Below are 20,173 nucleotides of genomic sequence, written 5' to 3'. Positions count from 1 at the left end.
GATGGGAGAAGGTCACCCTGTAGAGGAGCGTGAGTACAGTGATGGAAGGGACTCTGGAGGCCATTTGGGGAAGCGGGCCGCTAACACGGTGGTTTAAACAATCTGCCCATTTTATTTGTCTCTCACGTAGACATCTGGAGGCAGGCAGCCCAGAGCTGGTTTGGGGGTTCCAGCATCCAGAACCAGACTCCCACGTTGTTTCTCCTTTGTGTGTGGCGGTCACTCCCAAGGCCACCTGATCTAGTCAGAAAGCCCCTATTCCAGCTGGAGGGACACCAGCACAGGGCTTCTCCTCCCTTTCCAGCAGAGTTTCTGGAGGTTTCCTGTGCCTTTGTCACACTTACCCCATGGACCAGACTTAATCTCACAACCACGTGTCCGGTAAATGGATATTGGGGGCACAGGTAGCAGATGATGACACACAAGCCATTGTTGTCACTCCCGTCCCGAGTTCCTGACTGCTATAAAAGAAGCCATTCTGGATTTGTAGAAAGGAGTCCACTGATAATTAGCTAACAATTTGATGAAATGCATTTACATCTTTTTTAAAAAAGATTTTATTTATTTTTCTGAGAGAGAGAGCGAGCGAGCACGAGCAGGGGGAGGGGCAGAGGGAGAAGCAGACTCTCCACTGAGAGATCCCGGGAATCCGGGATCATGACCTGAGCCGAAGGCAGACGCTTGACTGACTGAGCCACCCAGGTGCCCCCGAAATACATTTATATCTTGAAATTTTCATTATTAAGGAGAAAGGAGCAAAATGAAATTCCGTATTGGAATACCAATGCTCATCAATTTTTCCACAAGAAAAATTGCCCTCCATAAGTTCCCAGATCATGTTTCAAGAGTTCCCATGTGTTTTTATTTGCTTTCATTTTACTTTGTTGTTAATTTCCTAATGGCATCAATGGGAAGATTTAGGTGTGACCGCGGGAAGAACTCAGGTCTGCCCAGCTCTGGGCTGGTACAGGTGGGCGTGATCTTGAGAGATGTTTTCACTAGACGTTTTTTCTCTGGAGACAGTTCTGGCCACTGGCAAGGAAAATACTGAGTCATCCTTTGAAGTTCCTTTTAGCTCCAGAAAAAGGGAATCTGCTCCAGATACGCCTTATCTGTGACTTACGCAGGGAGGATTTGCTGTTAGGGAGATGCTTCCACTCTAAGCTCTACTGAGTTTTTCTCGTTTCCCCCCTCCCTAGCCCAGAATGTCATTGCTGGGGAAGGACAGGGGATCAGTCATGAGCTAATCAGCCTGGAGGTCAGCTCCCCTCATGTCCCGGATCTGACCCTGATAGACCTCCCTGGCATCACCAGGGTGGCCGTGGGCAATCAGCCAGCTGACATCGGACGCCAGGTAAAACCTCGGTTCCGGGGTGAGGAGGGAGCGGTGCCCCAGACAGCAGCGGGCTCAGGGCTGAGTTGGGAGAGTGGACGTCGGGAGGTGTGAAGGGCATTGGGAGAGCGTGGTGGTCTCTGTGGCCTCCATCTGAGGTGGTGGAGTCAGATGGAGGCGTTCTGGGGAGTGTAAGGCAAACTGGCAAAACCGGAAATCCGTTTTACACGTGTGTGGGATTTACACGGTGACCCATTTATGGTTATTAGTTACATTTTGTGGTGTATCTAAGCCGGTGTGTATTAGGAAGGGGTTTTATGTGGGGAGAGAAAACATTAGAAACAAGTATAATGACATTTTCATACTAGTGAATGTCACGCAAGGGATAAAAGATTTAGGCCACAGTCAAGCACTTCTTGGCATCTTGTTTTTCCCTGTGGTTATCAGCTGTGGAGTCTTAGGAGACAGTTCCTGAGCTAAGATCTGGTGGTTTCCCCACCCCCGCCCCCAGGGCTCTGTTTCTGCCGTGGAGAACTCGGTTTCTCTTAACTCTGGCTTGGACAATGCCACCAGGCTTGTGCTGCGGGCTCATTTCTTTGGGGGAGATACCCTGGGACTCTGAGGTCCCGAAGCAAGTGCAAGATCAGGACCTGTCCTGGCTCTCATACGCTCTCATCTTCTCATAGACCAAGCAACTCATCAGGAAGTACATCCTTAAGCAGGAGACGATCAACTTGGTGGTGGTCCCCTGCAACGTGGACATCGCCACCACAGAGGCGCTGAGCATGGCTCAGGAGGTGGACCCCAGTGGAGACAGGACCATAGGTAAGAAGAGGGAAGAACCTAACAACCGTAGGTGGTAACCTTCACTTTGCAGTGGGCTCAGCAAATGAGGCTGCCAGTCCTGGCCGGACCTGTGCTTCCCCAAGTGTGGGCCACACGCCACCCCCCCAACCTGCACCAGAAAGAACTGGAGCATGTTTAGCAATGCAAGGCCCTCGAATGGAGGATGTTCAGTAATGCAAGGCCCTTGACCCCACCAAACCTCCTGAGGTAGAATCTCCAGGGCAGGGCCCGAGACCCTGCATTCTAAGATTTGCCTTGGGAAGGGGTTTCTGCTGCACGGGGAAGTTTGAGAACCAGTGCAATAGAGAATGAACGCTTCCACTGGGCAGAAAGAAAATTAAAAGGCCATTACATGCTGCTGTGTCTGTGGCATGGGGACCAAGACCTGGGTGAAGCCAGTCCCCCAGCTGCTCACGGGGGCTCGTGGTCTTTATGCAGCCCGAGCTGTGGTTCTGTCCCCAGCCGGGGGCTCTGCCCGCACGGTGGTCCTGCGGGGGCTACCGTGTGCCATTCAGCAGGCTGAGACGGAGCAGTGAGCAGTCTCTAATCGGAAGGCTCTGGCTTGCAGGAATCTTGACAAAGCCTGACCTGGTGGACAGAGGTACTGAAAGCAAGGTGGTGGATGTGGCACAGAACCTTGTCTGTCACCTGAAGAAGGGCTACATGATTGTCAAGTGCCGGGGCCAGCAGGATATCCAGGACCAGGTGACCCTGACTGAGGCTCTGCAAAAAGAGAGAGACTTCTTCGAGGACCACCCACATTTCAGGTACCCTGGCCGCATTTTCGCAAGGGTGAACCACAACTTGGGGCCTCGGTTTTTCCTGGGGAAAAGGGTTGCTGCCCAAAAGCAGACATTCGGAGTCTATGTGTGAGTGTGTTTGCACCTTGACAATGACTGCAGGATTTGCCTTGAAAAATAAAAGAGGAATTGACAAAGTATAGTAAAAAATACCTTTAAAAGATCAGATAAGGAGGGAATTTGCGACAGTCATTTATACGGTACAGTGCTGCAACCAGAATAAACACATAAACACCTCAGAATAGGAAAAAAAAATCAGAAAGCCCAGAAATTGACCCAGGTACACATATTTGATGTATGATAAATGAGGCCTTTCAAATCATGGGCCACATCAGTTTGATTATCAATCAGTGGCATTGGGGGAAATTGTAAATTTTATGTACATGTGGTAAACACAATTTAAAAAACTGGCAGATGTGGAGACCAACACTTAGCTGTGAGTGTACTCTCACAAATAGGCTTGTAAACTCATGGTTCCTTGAGGCCTTTTATCCTGAAAAGTCCTTTAAAATAAAAGGAATCCTGTAATAACTCAGCGAACACAAATTTGGATAGAGTGAGAATGAGCCTTCCTTCCTCCAAGCAGCTCATGGTTTAAGTTCTCGTCTTGGGGAAGGGTGTGTCCCCTACATCAGTATCCTCCACACTCTTATGTAGATACTCATCAGTGTATTTTTTTTAAAGATTTTATTTATTTATTTGACAGAGAGAGACACAGCGAGAGAGGGAACACAAGCAGGGGGAGTGGGAGAGGGAGAAGCAGGCTTCCCGCAGAGCAGGGAGCCCGATGCGGGGCTTGATCCCAGGACCCTGGGATCATGACCTGAGCTGAAGGCAGACGCCCAACGACTGAGCCACCCAGGCGCCCCACATCAGTGTATTTTTGTGAAGCCCTATACCGCCATGTATCATGTAGACTTGCATGTGTATTACGCGCAGAAGGGTGTGTGTGTTATGAAAACACATTTGTAGGTGACCACGTGTATTTTTATAAAGATCAGTTTTATAGTCAGATGTCATGAGACACAATGTGTCAGCTGGAAGCGATCACCTATAGCGTTTTTTTTAAGTAGGCTCCATGGCCAGCATGGAGCCCAATGCGGCTTGAACTCACAACCCTGAGATCAAGACCTGAGCTGAGATCAAGAGTTGGATGCTCAACTGACTAAACCACCTAGGCTCCCCTATATCATTTTTTTAATTAAGCTTTTAATTTTAATTCCACTTAGTTAACATACAGCATTGAATTATTTTGAGGTGTACAGTGTAGCGACTCAACAATTCTATACAACTCTATACCATTTTTGAAGTATCCAAAATAACTACAACTGAATCATCATTCCGTGCAAGCCAGTTCTGAACATCTGTTGGGTACCAGTTACAAGATATCCCATCCAGATGGAAGTCACTTGACTTTCCCTGCAGCAGAAAGCTGACTTGCATTTTCTGGCCACACCAAGGTGGATGTGGTCATTGTCTTCTCTTCTCTGTCTGCAGGGTCCTCCTGGAGGAAGGAAGGGCCACAGTCCCCTGCCTGGCAGACAAGCTGACCTCTGAACTCATCACGCACATCTGTGTAAGCACCTGCAGAGCTGTCTGTTTTCTGAATAGAGTCCCACAAACCCAAAGCTCCACCATGTGGGCTGACTGACCCACTAACAGATCTCCTGGGGATCGTGTGAAGGTGCAGGCTTGGTTCAGTGGGTCTCGAGTGCAGCTTGGGATTCTCCATTTCCAGCAAGCTCCCAGATGGTGTGGACACTGCTCGTCCCACACATTGGGTGGGAGCTGATAGACTAGATCCACTTGGCCTAATTAAAAATTAAAATCTTATGGGCAATGCACCAACTTTTCCTTTCTCCTTACTAGCCACTGTCATAATGTCTTAGTAATTGTAATGATCATATATTTCATATTTTAGATCTCTCTGTGGCTCTTTTTCAAATTTGTCTAGACACAATCGCTTGCAGTTTCCTGTCTGCAATCCCTTAAAAAGATTTCTTTGCACACATCTCTGTTGTATTTTGTGGTTGATCATTCCAGTGTCAGAAGCCTTGGTGCACTGGGTTCCGCTGGCCATCCCACACAGTGACCTGGGTTAGGGTTTTGACTTTGGGCCTGTTTTGGAACTTGATCTGTGGGCATTTATGGAAGCCCAGGTTCAAAATCCGTTTCTCCAGGGAGAGGCAGATTTGCTTCTGCCAGCCCCTTGGAAGGGCCTCCTGCCTAAACCACTTTAGATTCTCAGCTTGAGGTTTTGGGGGACTCCTCAAGAAATGCACATTGGGGCGGCAAACCTGTTTGAGGGCTGGCTTGTGGTTACAGAGATTTTATGTTCTTCCACTCAGCTCCAGGTGCAGCGTCCCGTGCAGTCCCCAAGAATGGGGAGGGAGGGCAGGGTTGTTCCTAGCTTACCCATATAGTGAAAGCATGGCTCTGTGGGGTCCCAGCTTTATGTAGAAAGAAGATGCTGGCTCATTAGATTCCCTGCCTCGAGCAAGCCCGCCCAGATTTATTCTTTGCCCCAGCCAAATCTGGCTCTACTCCTGCTCTCCTCGCCCATCCCCAGGCGCTCACGTCACCTGGCCGTGCCTCGGAGTGTCTGTCCTGTCCCTGCCCGCTCACTGATGCATTTCCAGCGATGCTTTCCATGTGTCAGCCAGCATTTATCGGTGTTTGCGGTGGAAGAGGGAGCTGGTGCCTGCCATCCACCATGTTATCAGAGACAGAAGTCCCCGATGCTGTTCGTCCGCGAACAGCGTAAAAGTGGTTGAATCTCGGATTGTTCCAACTGCCGCTTTTTCAGAGCCCACCAGATGAGTGGCTCTTTCTAACCTGCCTGCACAGAAGGAATCGTTCTTAGCATTGCTCTGATGGGGGCAGGCGCCCCACGGAGTGGACGCCTCAGCACATCCGTGAGGCTGTCCCCCGGGCAGCGGGGACACGGGGAGGGCTGGGTGGCATCGGGACCCGCTAACACGCCCCCTCTCCTTCTTCTCTTGAGAGGCAGTCAGGCACACCGAGCAGAAGGAGGCCTGGGAGCTCCTGCTCCTTCCCTGTCCATATTCACGTCTGTGCATTATTTCCTGTTTTCCTCAGAAAACTCTGCCCCTGTTAGAAAATCAGATAAAGGAAAATCATGAGAAAATAACAGAGGAGTTAAAAAAGTACGGCTCCGACGTGCCCGAAGAGGAGCATGAAAAAATGTTTTTTCTGATAGAGGTGAGTATTGTCCATCGCCTCAAGTCGGGACATCGTTGTCCAGAAAGGGATCTTGTACCTCACGCACTTTGTTCTTGCTCCCCGAAAGCTAACCCAGGCTCGGCCGGCCCGCTCAGCACCAAAGAGGGGCCGGGGTGGAGGGACAGTGGGCAGAGACTGACAGGTGTCATGTGTGCTCCCTGAGACCCCGAGGCAGTCAGGGCAGAGTGTGGGGGTCTGTCACCCCGTAAGGTGGCAAGGAGTGACTCGCCCGCCCTCAGCCTCCATGCGACCTCCAAACGCCCTCACTTGTGTACGGAATACCCCCACTTAGACTTCTGTTCTCCTTCTTGACAGAAAATTAATGCCTTTAACCATGACATCAACTCCTTAATCGAAGGGGAAGAATTTGTGGGGGAGGACGAGAGTCGGCTCTTTACCAAAATCCGAAACGAGTTCCACAAATGGAGCTGTGTGATTGAGAAGAAGTTCCAACAAGGTGAGTCCGAGGCGCTGCCGTCGACCTGGTGAGCGCACTGGAGTGGGGGGCCGCGGGGGGCAGCTGGTGCGGCTGATACGGACGCCGGCGCACGTCACTGAACTTGGGCCGGCAGGCATCAGCTGCAGACTTCAGAGGATACCTGGAGAGAACATGCCAGGGGATCGGCCCGGGTCCACCCAGGCTTCCACCAGAATCAGCCCTCCCTCCACAGTAGCGGGTCAACCTGCCACGTGCTCTCTGTGGCCCCAGGATGAAGTCGCCTGGGTCTTGGTCAGCTGGGCACGGCCTTGAAGCCTCTGTGTATCTCAGCGGATTTTATAGTTGCGGCAGCGATGCAGAGGAAATGAAACACACCTAGGCCCCACCTGGCAGCACCAAATTCTCAAGAGTCCGAGAAAGGTAGAAAGTGTGACCTGAAGTTTATTTTTTAATATTTCAAGGAGCTTAAAGTAAATCCTATACCAACCAGTGATAAAGCTGCAGGGAAATTTTAAGGAACTTTGCTTTTATTCAGGCAGCCTGGTGGGTGCCATAACTTATTTCAGCTGACTGAACGTTCACATTGACCATTGTCCTTGGCTTTGAGTAATGAACATAGGAGGATAAGTCATGCCATTTTTTACATAATTCAGAGGCCAAACCTGTCAGTCCTGTTTGTTCCTTGGCCGAGGCATGGAGGGCAGGACAAGATAAATAACAGTGTTCTTTGTTGGAAAAATGGGGTGGTCCCTTGCCCCATCTGCACAGCTCCCATGCTGCTTACTGGAGCTAAATCCACAGTGCAAAGGGATGAACACCTGCTGTGTGTGTGATCTTCCATCAGGGAAGGACCGCTGTCCCTTTCAAGGAAGACAACAGTCCTGACCTCCAGCAACCCCCTCCCGCATTGCTCAGCAAGCTTATGCACACAGCCCATGAGAAAATAGCTCTTTTTTTTTTTTTAAAGATTTTATTTATTTATTTGAGAGAGAGAATGAGACAGAGAGAGAGCATGAGATGGGGGAGGGGCAGAGGGAGAAGCAGACCCCCCGCCGAGCAGGGAGCCCGATGCGGGACTCGATCCCGGGACTCCAGGATCATGACCTGAGCCGAAGGCAGTCGCTTAACCAACTGAGCCACCTAGGCGCCCTAGATAGGACACCTACAGCACACACGAATAGAATAGTAGACAAAGTGGACTTCATCAAGATTAAAAACGTGTGTGTGTCAAAGGGCACCCCCCCACACACATACAGAACAGGAGAAATTATTTGCAAATCACACATCTGATAAGGGCCCAGTATCCAGAACATACAAAGAACTGTTAGGATTCAACAACAAAAAGACAAATCCAAATTAAAGATGGACAAAGGAGTAGACATTTCTCTAAAAGAAGACATACAAATGGCTCACAATGCGGGAATAGATGCTCAGCGTCATTAGCCATCAGAGGAACTCGAACCAAAGCCGCAGGAGACCCCACCTCACACCCACTAGGATGGCTAGCATGTGTCCGTGTACTCATTACTGCTCTGCTAGGGTTCTCATCACAAAGACTGGGGGTCTTAAACAACAGAAACCGATTTTCTTATAATTCTGGAGACTGGAAGTCTAAGACCAATTACGAGCAGGTTTGGATTCTCCAGATGCTTCGCCTCTCTCTTTGGCTTGTAGACACCACCTTCTCCCTGTGTCTTTCCTGTGTGGGTCTCTGTCCTACTTTCTTCCTATAAGGACACCAGTCAGATTGGATTTGATCACCTCTTTAAAGGTCGTATCTCCAACGCAATCACATTTCCGAGGCGCTAGGGATTAGGACTTCAAACATACCAATTTTTGGGGAGATACAATTCAGCCTTTGACAGCAGACAATGGAATATTATTCAGCCATGGAAAGGCATGAAACACTAAACATGCTACAACATGGATGAACCTAGAAGACATCATGCTAAGTGAAGGAAGTGAGACACAAAAAGCCACAGGTCTTTTGATTCCGTTGATATGAAATGTCGAGAACAGGCAAATCCATAGAGATAGAAAGTAGATTAGTGGTTTCCAGGGGCCGAGGGGGGCGGGGAATGGGGAGCGTGTGCTGATGGGCACAGGGTTCCTTGGGGTGATAGAAGTACTTGAGAATTAGCTGGTGGGGATGGTTGCACAATGTCATTACTATAATAAAAATCACTGAGCTGTATGCTTTACTAGGGTGAATTTTATAGTATGTGAATTATATCTCGAAAAAAAATACCTATGGGAAAATTTCTCCTGACCAAAAGAGGAGACCCAGACCACGATTTCTGGTTAGTTCTTCAAAAGAGGAATCAGAGCCCTCTGAACTTCCACCAGCGGAGGTATCCTCCATAGTCCAGTTTGTTGAGAATAAAAAGAATTCGCATAGTATAAAGAAGAAACAAAGTGTTTTATGTAGCGAGCAGTAATCTTATGTACCTGGTTACTCTGTTATCTCATCTGATTTATAAACACTTTCTACTCCTGCTATTGTACATGGCTATGTGGATACGTGACGCGTCGCTGATTCTGAATGGTGGTACAATTTCTTTGGTAAACATCTACAGAATTTCTTACCCAAGAGGAAATTCCTTCCCCCGCTTTCTTCCTCCTGGCTTGTGCAGTTCGCTGCCCTCTGGCCTCACGCCTGGCTCTATACTTAACCATCTTGAGATGACTTAAGGAAAAAGGTCTTAAGATCTGTTTTTTGTTTTTTTTTTTATTGCTATCCCTGAATTCTTTTTTCAATTTGCAAATCAGATTTGTTTTTTTTTTCCTTGCCTCTCTGTGTTTTCAGAAAGTCCAGAATGGTATTGTGTTTTAAAAAAACCCCACAAGGTTATTTTTATAAAATAACTCAGAACTCTTCTTTTCCAGGTTACAAAGCTATATATAAACAAATCGAGAAATTTGAAAATCGGTATCGTGGCCGAGAGCTGCCAGGGTTTGTCAATTACAAGACGTTTGAGATTATCATAAAACAGCAAATCAAAGAACTAGAAGAACCAGCTGTCTGTATGCTGCACATGGTAACTGGTGAGTTCTTGATTTTGCTTTTAGGCATTTTATTTCTAGGGCAACGAAAGGCTTGAGCCCAAACCAGTGTTGAACTCCACAGCTCTCCTCCTGGGGTGTTTTTTAAACTCCAAGCTCTCCTCCTGGTGTTTTTTAACCTCCAAGAACCCAATTAATTCTCTGGTTCTCTGGACACCAACTAGGTGTTCAACATTTCAATTCAGTTCTGACAATAACTGAGTTAGCACCCATCCTCCAGCTTAAGGGCTCGGCCCCACAGGACTGCCCCCCTCTTTAGACCGTGCCTCTGATGGACAGGCTAGAAATTGGAGTTCCCACAGCCCCCTCCTCAGATACTATAACTTACTGGAAGAGCTCACAGGACTCAGGAACACACTTTACTTATCTCTGCTGGTTTATTTTAAAGGAGGTACTTACCTTTGCCAGTTTATTATAAAGGTTGTGAATGAAAGAGATACATCGAGAAGTCTGGGAGGGTCCCGAGGGCAGGTGCTTTTGTCCCGTTGGGGGGGGGGGCGCCACCCTCTTGGCATGTGGGTGTGTTCACCAACCTGGAAGCTCTCTGACCCCTGTCATTTAGGGGATTTAAAGGAGGTGTAATCAGTTATCACAAAGACATAATCAATGATCAGCTCCATCTCCAGCCCCTCTCTCCTCCCCAGAGGTGGCGAGGTGGGACGGTGGGTGAAGGTGGGGCTCAAAGTTCCAGGCTTCTCATCCAGATCTTGTGACTGCCCCCCATCCTGAAGCTGTCCAGGGCCCACCAAGAGTCACCTCGTCTAAGGGATTTAGGAGCTCCATGTCAGGAACCAGGAGCACAGAGCAGATACATATTTCTTATTGTCCACACCTCCAGGAGTTTCCACAGCACTCAAAATACTCCATTTATTTGAAACCTCTGAGGATTAAGGTTGACAGCTAAATAACTGTTCATTGCAGGAGAGTTTTGAGCATTCTAGAGTGCCGTATGAATCTAGGTGGCCCAAGTGTTGTCACGGCAGGTGGGAGAGCGTCAACGGCCACCGAGGAGAGACACAGCCCTCCACAGGACTGACCGCTCCTTTCTCCTGTAACTGCCATGCTCTCTGGTTTCCCAGACGTTCACTGGAATCGCTTTTCTTTGTCCTCACCGTGGCTGACGCCATATTGTCACTCACACCTCAGCTGTCTCATTTCAGCAAGAAGTAATAATCATTCTGGATCCACGAACCCGTAGAGGTTGGGGACAGTCCCATGACAGCACCTTAAGAGATGTATTTCTAATACAATTTTACCTTTAGTCTAATAATTGTATATTAAAATTGGTAATTGTGTTTTGTTGATCCATTTTGCACTCTTAATTTACTCTCAAAGAAAATTTGTAGTGCTTAGAGCCTTAAAGTCACAGAAAAAAAAAATTTTTTTAAAACCCATATATATATATGGGTTTTAAAACTTTTTTAAAAAACCTTTTAAACTTTTTTTAACTTTTTTAAACTTTTAAAAACTTTCAGTTTTTAAAACTAAAAAAACTTTAAAACCCACATATATATATGGGTTTTATATGGGTATATATATATATATATGTGGATGTGTGTATATATATATATATATATGTATATGGGTATATTATATATATATATATATATATATATATATATATATATATATACCTACTTCTGTTTCAGAAAAATATGATGTGGATTCAATAAAAGATTTTCAGGACGCCTGGGTGGCTCAGTCGGTTGAGCGTCCAACTCTTGATCCCGGCTCATGTCTTGATCTCAGGGTCATGAGTTCAAATCCAGTGTTGGGCTCCATGCTGGGTGTGAAGCCTACTTTAAAAAATTTTTCAAACATAAAGATGCTGCACATCATATTAGGATAAAATTTCTGTGAGGAAGTCAAACGGAAATATGAGGAGTTTCAAAAATAGAAAGAAATAATGTAAATTTTCTGATTGAATAAGAGCATGTTCGTATTTTTTTTTTTAAATGGATAACATGGACATTTAGAGCCCATTGATATATTTGAGAGTGCTGTGTCTTACTATAAAATATTAATATATTTATAACCTACCAGAGATTACATTCTTTGCAACTATATCTGCTTAGGATGGAAAAAAAACTTTTTTTAAGATTTTATTTATTTGAGAGAGAGAGCACAAGCAGGAGGGAGAGAGAATCTCAAGCAGACTCCCTGCTGAGCACAGAGCCTGACTCGGGGCTCGATCTCACGACCCTGAGATCATGGCCTGAGCCAAAACCAAGAGTCGGATGCTCAACCGATGTGCCACCCAGGCAGGCGCCCCAGGATAAAAATTTTAAATGTCAAAGAAATATGCCAGGGGATAATTGGACTTTGAAATTCTTCCAGAGAGCTCTCCAGCAAAAAAGGCACGCCCTCCGTCCCTGAGTGGGAATAAGGGGCAGAAGGGCGGGGAGGAAACTTCATTTCTGGACATTTCTTCATCCTCTTTTGTTGTTGTTGTTGTTGTTTTTTGCAACCTATGATGATGTATGAGTCTTGTTTTTTCCTCAGATATGGTCCAAGCTGCCTTCACAGATATTTCGGAAGCAAATTTTGCTGAATTTTTCAACCTTTACAGAACTACCAAGGTAAAACTGACCACATGTTATTAAAAAAAACCAAAAAAGTCAGCCTGACGCTGGAAAACAGATTCCTTGGGTTAAGACCATTTCAACTTTACTGAGTATTTGGAGAAGCAAATAGTCAAGCTCGTTAGTGAACTTTAGTTGTGGTATCACCAGCGATGTCTGGTTAGAAGCAGTAAGGCAGACCGAGTGAGTGAGACGGAATATGGAAATAAAATCCTCAAAATCACAAGAACGAAGGAGACCCATAGTTTGTGTGGGACATTATCGCCTCTGAAGAAAATGACCCTAACCTCGAAAGTCACTGAGGAGGCCGCACGGGCAGATGGCGTCTCCCAAGAGCGAAGAGTCAGGAGGAAGTAAGACCCCCCACTTCACGCTGTTGAGAGACTCTTCCGCTCTCAGAAACAGGGGCTCCCCCGCGGCTCAGCTCAGGCCCCCGTGGCCCAGAGCGCAGCCTGGCCAGCTTACGTGATAGTCACTGAACGCTCATGTTCCGGAGGCTGGGGGGCCCAGATCGAGGTGCTTCAGATCCCATGTCTGATGAGGGCCCGATTCCTGGCTTGTGGCTGCTTTCTCCTCGTATCCTCACGACACAGAGAGACAGGGAGAGAGGGAGAGAGTAAGGGAGAAAGAAAGCACTCAGGTGTCTCTTCTTACAAGGGCATGGACCCCATCTGTAAGGGCTTCATTGTCATGGCCTGACCCCCTAGAGGCCCCCCCAATGCCATCACACTGGGGATTAGGCTTTCAACATATAAATTTGGGGGGACACACACATTGCACCCCTAGCACCCAGCACCGCTGGGAAGACTGGCTTGGCCTTGTGCAGGCTCGCGGGCTTGGGGTGGGCTACTTACGCTGCCTGGAATGAACACAGAATGAACACAGAAGAAAATGTTTGGGGTGCACCTAGCACTATGTGTCACACTCAGTGGCCCCGAGTGTGAGCTCAGGGGAGTCCAGATATTTTCTGTGTGAGAGATCTACACCCTGGCCTGGTGGCAGCCAGATTCTCCAAACATGAAGCGTACAGAATTGAACAGATCTAAATTTTGCCCCCCCTTTTACCCTCATGAGCTCTCTGATGGGGCGTATAGTCCTGCTTCGATGGGAAAGCCCCCCAAAGAGAAAGAAAGAAGCTGAGACATTGGCCTGTGCGGGTTCCCAGGTTCAGGTGGGGGGTCGGGCTCCCGGAGGTCCCGAGCCCCAGCCGGGGTGGGAGTCCCATCCTAGACAAGCCAGTGTGGGGTGCAGAAGGCTGCCCCACAGCAAGGTGCTGTCTTGGTTCACCTGGGAGCCAGCTAGCCGTGGGCTCCACAGAGGACCTCCTTCCTCGAGCCGGTGATTTGTTTCTGAGGGCGCTTCGTTGTGCTTCTCTTTTGCCATAGTCCAAAATTGAAGACATTAAATTTGAACTAGAAAAAGAAGCTGAGAAGTCCATCCGCCTTCACTTCCAAATGGAGCAGATCGTCTACTGCCAGGACCAGGTGTATCAGCGTGCATTGCAGAGGGTCCGAGAGAAGGTGGCGGACGAGGAAAAGAACAAAAAAATAAACAGCATGAGCTCCGAGGAAGTTTCCTCAGTGAACATCTCCTTGTCTGAAATCTTTGAGCATTTGCTGGCTTACCGTCAGGTGAGTCTGCGGGCGTCTCTGGGAGGCGGTTTTCATTACGTGTCCTTGTCTTGTGATTGCCTCTCTTTGGCCTCCCGGTCTCTGTGTGGTGACCACCAGCCGGCTCGTCTTCCAGGCCTCTCCGTGAGCCTCCATGGAGGCATCGAGCCTGGGAGAGGAGAGCAGGGGCTGTGGCTCGGAGCCACTCCCTTCTGGTGTCACCAGGCTGTGCGGCCCTGGCCAAGTTACTTGACCTCTCTGAGCCTCAGCTGTCTTCTCTGTAAAGCTGTATCTCCTCACCGTTCTTGTGAATCTTCAGTGAGATGAGTGTGGGTAGGGTGCCTTAGCTCAGCGTCGGGATGCAATGGCCGTGTGCCCAGTAGAATCCACTCACAGAGACACATGCTTTGATGGCTACTGTCCGTTTCAAATAATGTGAAAAGCAGTCTCATTCATGCTGGGGAAGGATGCACACCTCAGAGCCATTGAGACAGGTCAGAATCTGGACGCGTAAAGCAAGTAGTCATCTCTTGGTTTACCAGCTATCTCCATCAGCTCACTATCTGAATGCTTTAAGGCTTCTCAAACTCGACTGTGCACACAGGTCTCCTGGGATCTGGTTGTAATGCAGATGTGGATTGCAGGTCTGAGGTGGGGCCAGGATTCTGCATTTCTCACGGGCTCCCAGGGGATGCCCACACTACCGGACAGAGACCACACTTGGAGGAGCAGCCTCTAAGCCAAGGGTCAGACTCCGTTGACTGCAGACACTGGGATGTGCGCCCGCATGAGTGAGGCCCGTGAAGGGCAAGTCAGGAGGCACCCGTGTACCTTGGCTTCTCCCGCAGTCGAGCCTGCCACCTGTCTGGTCATGTGCCTCACAGAGGCGTTGAGAGGAGGTAATTCACACACACACAGAATCCCGAGAGGAAAATGAGTCGATGGCGAGGGGGGTCCCCCACCCACCCCGTCCTGAGCCAGCCCTTCTCCCCAAAAGAGGTCCTTCTCTGGTTTCTTGACATCTCCGAAGGAAAGCTTTCTTCTTCTTCAGGAAAATCTCTGTTTGGCACTTAAGGCCTTCAACTGATTAGATGAGGCCCACCCTCGTGATTTTAGATAACCTCCCTTACTCAGAATCAGCTAAATGGAGATGTTAACCACATTTACAAAATACCTCCACAGCAATACCTAAGTTAGCGTTTGATTGAATAACTGAGCCCTTTAGCTGGGCCACGCTGATCTATGAAAGTATCATACCTGGGTGAGGGTACACTCAATTGCATTGGTAAATTCTCCCCACAGATGGCCTGTTTCCTCCACATTTGCAGTTTGGTCTCCACTGAAGTTGTTGGCTTTTTGATATTATGACCGGTGGAACATGACATCTTGTTGTATTTTCTCTTATTACAATGAGGTGGGACATGGTTTCACAGCATAAGAGTTATTTCTGTTTCCTGTTCAGGAAACCATCCCTCCAGCAGAAACTCTGTAGAGCAGTGTCTCAGATTCCGGCGATTTGTGGTGCAAATACCCCAGAGTTTGTCATCTGCCTTGTGGCTTTCTTTATGGTGGTTTTAGACCATGCTGGAGGTTTCTAGATTTATGGATTGGACTTAATAGTTGTTTCCTTGTGGGGTTTCCGTGCTTTTTGTCTTATAATGTCTCCACTTACGCCATTGGACTTTGTCTCTGAGATTTAGAAACAAAGTCTACAATATTTTCTTCAGTAACGTATCATTTCAACTTTTATATTTAAACCTGTGATCCACTTGGAATTACTTGATGTCCAGAATGAGGCTTGCTCTAGATGGCTGATGGTTGTCCTAGAACCATCACCAAAGACCCTATCCCGGGCCTACTGATGCACAATATGCCCATAATCAATCACCCTCTTCCTCTGTGTCCTGGGGTCTTTTTCTAGATCCTGAATTCTCTTCTGTTGGTTTGCTTTTCACATGTCAGTATCGACATGATTACATTAGCAGCTTTTTATACAAGGCTTAAATGTCCAGTGCAGCTGGTACTCTCCCAAATGCTGCCTACTTCTTTCTTCTTCTTTTCTATAGTGTGGCAAAATACACATCACATACCGTTTACCATCTTAACCATCTTTACGTGCCCAGGTCAGCGGCACTCAGCACACTCACACTGTCGTGCAGCTGTCCCCACCGTCCACCTCCAGGACTGTCCCCACCCTATCTCCATGAAACACTGATTCCTCATCCCCTCCCACCACCCCTGGCCTTCCCATTCTACCTTCCAATTTTATGGATTTTCATATTCTAGGTAGCTCGGATAAGTAGACTTGTGCAATCTCTGTCCTTTTGTGTCTGGCTTATTTTACTTAGCATAATGTCCTCAAGGTTTGTCTTTGCTGTAATGCCCTTCCTTTTAGAGTAGAGTGATATTCGGTCATATGGACCGACCACATTTGGCTTATCCGCTCATCTGTCCATGTGCATTTCACTTGTTTGCACCTTCGGGCTACTCTGGGTAATGCTGCTGTGAACATGGGCAGGCAACGATCTGTGCTCCCACCTCTCTTTAAGCAGAAATTTTCTGCCCCTTCTTGTTTGTTCCAGTTTCAGTATGAATTGTAGAATTAGCTTATCCCGTTCCTCATGAGAAGAGAGCTGCTGGGCGTCCTTATTGCGATTATATTCATTTATCAGTCTGCCAAGGAGAGTCGACATCTTTATGACGTGAACTTTTCTGTCCAAGAACATAGAGGGTCCCTCCACTTGAAGATCTCCTTTTGGGGGAGCCTCAGAAGTGTTTTAATGTTTTCTTTGCATAGATTTTGTGCACACTTCTGAAGTTCATTCCTACATCTCTGCTGTGAGTCTTTTCTTCCATTTTGTCTTCTGTTTGTTGTTAGATATGGTTTCTGCAGCCAGTTCTTGTGCATTTTCCCAATGAACACTCACCACGCTGCAAATGGCAATGGCTTTATATCCCCCTTATACCCGAAGCTTCCTCTTCTGGTCCTTTCAGTACAACTGGAAACAACAGGGGAGCCAACAGGCAGCCTCGTCTTGTCTGACTTTAACGAGAATGCAACTTTTCTCCGTTAAGTATGATCCTCCCCGGCTAAAATCAAGGTTTCAGTGGGACCGTGCTCCTTCTTGAGGTTCTAGGGGAGAATCTATCTGCTTGCCTCGTGCAGCTTCTGGAGGCTGCCCGTGGTCCTCAGTGCGCGGCCCTCCTCCGTCTCCAAAGCCAGCGATGCTGCATCTCATTCCTCCTTCCGGACCACACCCCGTCTGAATCCGCTGCCTGCCTCCCTCCTTTGCACGGTCCCTCCAGATAATGCAGGATACTCTCCCTAGTTTAATGTCAGCTGATGAGCTTAACTCCACCTACATCCTCAACTCCCCTTTGCAGCGAGAGGGCATGTGCTGTTCCGTGATCAGGACGCAGACGTCCCTGCAGCCGTCCCTCTCCCTGTGCGTTCATCGTGAAATCGGGCAGGTGTCCCTAAGTCAGAGATTGGCACAATGGCCCCGTGGGCCCCGGGAGGGTCAGGGCAGAGGGCCAGAGCAGCTGACTGTCACCACTCAGAAATTTCTTCTCCAGTCCCTAAGAGATCGTTTCCTGCAGACATGGCCCGTCTGTGGGATCCCCTGCTGGCTCCTCGTCCCCTTCCATCTCCACGTGGTGGGCGGCCACGCCCCTCGCTCGCTGTCATCCTGGAGCACAGAGCAGTGTCCCAGCTCTGCCACACCACCTGTCCAGAGGCCTTCACCGAGCGCTTACCCCACACCTGGCCTCTTTTCCAACTTTTCCCTTTCAGCTTGTTTCAACTTTTTCACCATCTCATGAGGCCGGGTGCTCATTGTCTCACGATTTTCTGGGGGAGGGAGTGGAGGCACAAGCTTGCTGAGGGACTGGGTGGATCGGCTTCCTGAGAGGGCAGCCTGTCTCAGGAAAGAGGCTTTTCACCAACAGGTGGGGCCTGGGGAGGGAGGAGGGAGGGTTGAAACTGACTTTAGACACGCAGAGACGGCAGAGGGCGCCCCTCTGCGGCTTTTGAGAGCCCAGCCTTTTTTCTTCTAAATAATTTTAGTGTGGATTAAAAATAAGTCATAAGATCTTTTCAGCAGAGTTGCTAATCAATTGGAAATGGAGTTTTTGTACGCAGTCCGTCCATTTACCCTTCTCAAGCCCATTCTACCCTCTCTGATCAGAAGGAACTCGAATGGTCAGGAGTCCGCGGTGGGGTGGTGGAGTCAGGGCTGGGGGGCTCCCTGCGCCCGGTTCCTCGCTGCCTCCAGCCCAGACGACAGTGCTGGGTTGGAGACCCAGGCAGGGGCGTGCACCTGCCCGGCCGGCCGCCGGGCCCCTCCTGACGCTCGCAGGCTGCACTCAGCCCCTCCCCTCTCTGTGACCTCTTCTTCCCTGCCAGGAGGCCACCAACCGCATCTCCAGCCACATCCCCCTGATCATCCAGTACTTCATCCTGCAAGCGTACGGCCAGAAGCTGCAGAAGGGCATGCTGCAGCTGCTCCAGGACAAGGACGCCTACAACTGGCTCCTGAAGGAGCGCAGTGACACCAGCGACAAAAGGAAGTTCCTGAAGGAGCGGCTCTCGCGGCTGGCCCAGGCTCGGCGCCGCCTGGCCAAGTTCCCCGGCTGAGGCGGGCTCCCGGTCCCACCCGCGCCTCCGGGGCACATCTGCTGGGAGCGGACGCGCGCTCTCCCCCCCCCCGCCCCCCCAACCATGTCACAGGAGTTAGCAGCCAGTCTTTCCAGTCGTTATCTGTGCTTGTCCCTGAGCGGGCAGGGAGCTAGTAAGAGGATGTAGGTCGTGACGACGATCGGGATTTGTCCTGGAGGGCTGCCGCCGCCGCCTTCCCGGTTAGGAAAGATGATTTTCCGCGCCCGGGATTGTTCCTCCCGAGCCCTCTCCGTCTCCCGCCGGGGACCGGTGCATGCGAAGCGTCGTAGAAGGCTTTGTTTCTGCTTTGTGCCACTTGCTTTCGTGCATCTGATGTTTGGGAGCATTCGTGCCATGTGCGGGGGCACTCTTAGAAGCTGTATTTCACCGATTTGTAATAAACCCGTTTCTACCAGACATGGCTCTGACGCCTTGTGTTCTGGGGGGAGAAGCCTGAGAATGACAGCGGGTGGGACCCCAGTGGGGCAAACGATGGGGCACTAACGCTGCCCTCCGCGGCCGAGCGGAGAATGTGGTTGTTCACGAGCGGCCGGGGGCCGACGGGGACTAAAGGTAAAGCAATGGAATACAAATGGAACAGGAGGAGTGGGTGAAGGGGGTCAAAGGCCCAGGCTTCCAGTTAGAAGATAAACACGTTGACAATACTATGTTGTGCATTTGAGAGTCGCGAAGAGAGTAACCCTTAAAAGTTCTTATCACAAGAAAAAGAATTGTTGGGGCGCCTGGGTGGCTCAGCGGTTAAGCGTCTGCCTTCGGCTCAGGTCGTGATCTCAGGGTCCTGGGATCGAGCCCCGCATCGGGCTCCCTGCTCGGTGGAAAGCCTGCTTCTCCCTCTCCCACTCCGCCTGCTTGTGTTCCCTCTCCCGCTGTGTCTCTGTCTGTCAAATAAATAAATAAAATCTTTTAAAAAAAAAAAAAAAAGAAAAGAAAAAGAATTGTTAAGTATGTGAGGTGGTGGGTGTTAACTGATTATTTCACAAAAAGACAAAAAGAAATGAGCAAACGCATCAGTGGTTGATCACGTGCCCAGCTTTCCTGTCGCCTGGTGGCCGGCTCGGCGCTGAAACTGTTCGAGCCCGTCTGGGGCGGGGGTGGGGGGCGGCGCCCGGCGGGGTTTTGCAGGCAGATGTCTGACCTTGAATTGCCCTGGGGGAGCCCTGCAGAGTCCCGACTGTTCTCCTTGGTCTGGCCAGGGCTGGGGACACACGCAGACACCCAGCCGCGGGGGCCTCCGGCGCAGGACCGCCAACAGCGGGCTGTGGCCAGGCGGGGCACAAAGGGATCTGCCAGCAGGTCCTGTAAAGAGGGTCGAGTTGCCTGCAAGAGAGCCGTCCAAAGGAGCGCTGGGAGCGAATGCTTTCCGGGGAGACATCCTACACACCCAGTGTGGGCAGTGGGAGCACTTCCTACCAGGTGCCCAGAAAGGGGGGAGCTGCCCCAGGAGCCGTGCCTTCCCAGGAACTGGGGGCTTCAGGCCGAGCCGGGCGACTGCCTCTCCCAGGTAGCCGACTAGTGACACGTCCCCTCCCATCCAGCCCCATCTCCCAGGTCCCTTATGACCCTTGGGAGGCTACAATCC

The 20,173-nt window shown here is 49.4% G+C and overlaps 1 protein-coding gene across 2 annotated transcripts in view; it reads left to right on the top strand.

Annotated features, from left to right (window-relative positions):
- Window positions 1-18,990, top strand: part of MX1 (MX dynamin like GTPase 1) — a 34,637-nt gene extending 15,647 nt beyond the window's left edge. For both annotated transcript variants that reach the window (XM_078071613.1, XM_036108022.2), the window contains 10 exons: window positions 1,200-1,354; window positions 2,020-2,158; window positions 2,748-2,946; window positions 4,477-4,555; window positions 6,079-6,201; window positions 6,538-6,679; window positions 9,548-9,706; window positions 12,227-12,303; window positions 13,692-13,937; window positions 18,322-18,990. In XM_078071613.1, coding sequence (XP_077927739.1) covers window positions 1,200-1,354; window positions 2,020-2,158; window positions 2,748-2,946; window positions 4,477-4,555; window positions 6,079-6,201; window positions 6,538-6,679; window positions 9,548-9,706; window positions 12,227-12,303; window positions 13,692-13,937; window positions 18,322-18,552 — 1,550 coding nt within the window. In that variant the 3' untranslated portion in view covers window positions 18,553-18,990. The remainder of the gene's footprint in view (window positions 1-1,199; window positions 1,355-2,019; window positions 2,159-2,747; window positions 2,947-4,476; window positions 4,556-6,078; window positions 6,202-6,537; window positions 6,680-9,547; window positions 9,707-12,226; window positions 12,304-13,691; window positions 13,938-18,321) is intronic.
- Window positions 18,991-20,173: the final 1,183 nt, after the last annotated feature.

This window comes from Halichoerus grypus, chromosome 1 (genome assembly GCF_964656455.1).
Source record: "Halichoerus grypus chromosome 1, mHalGry1.hap1.1, whole genome shotgun sequence".
Lineage (NCBI taxonomy): Eukaryota > Metazoa > Chordata > Mammalia > Carnivora > Phocidae > Halichoerus > Halichoerus grypus.
This window is presented reverse-complemented; position numbering and strand designations above follow the sequence as displayed.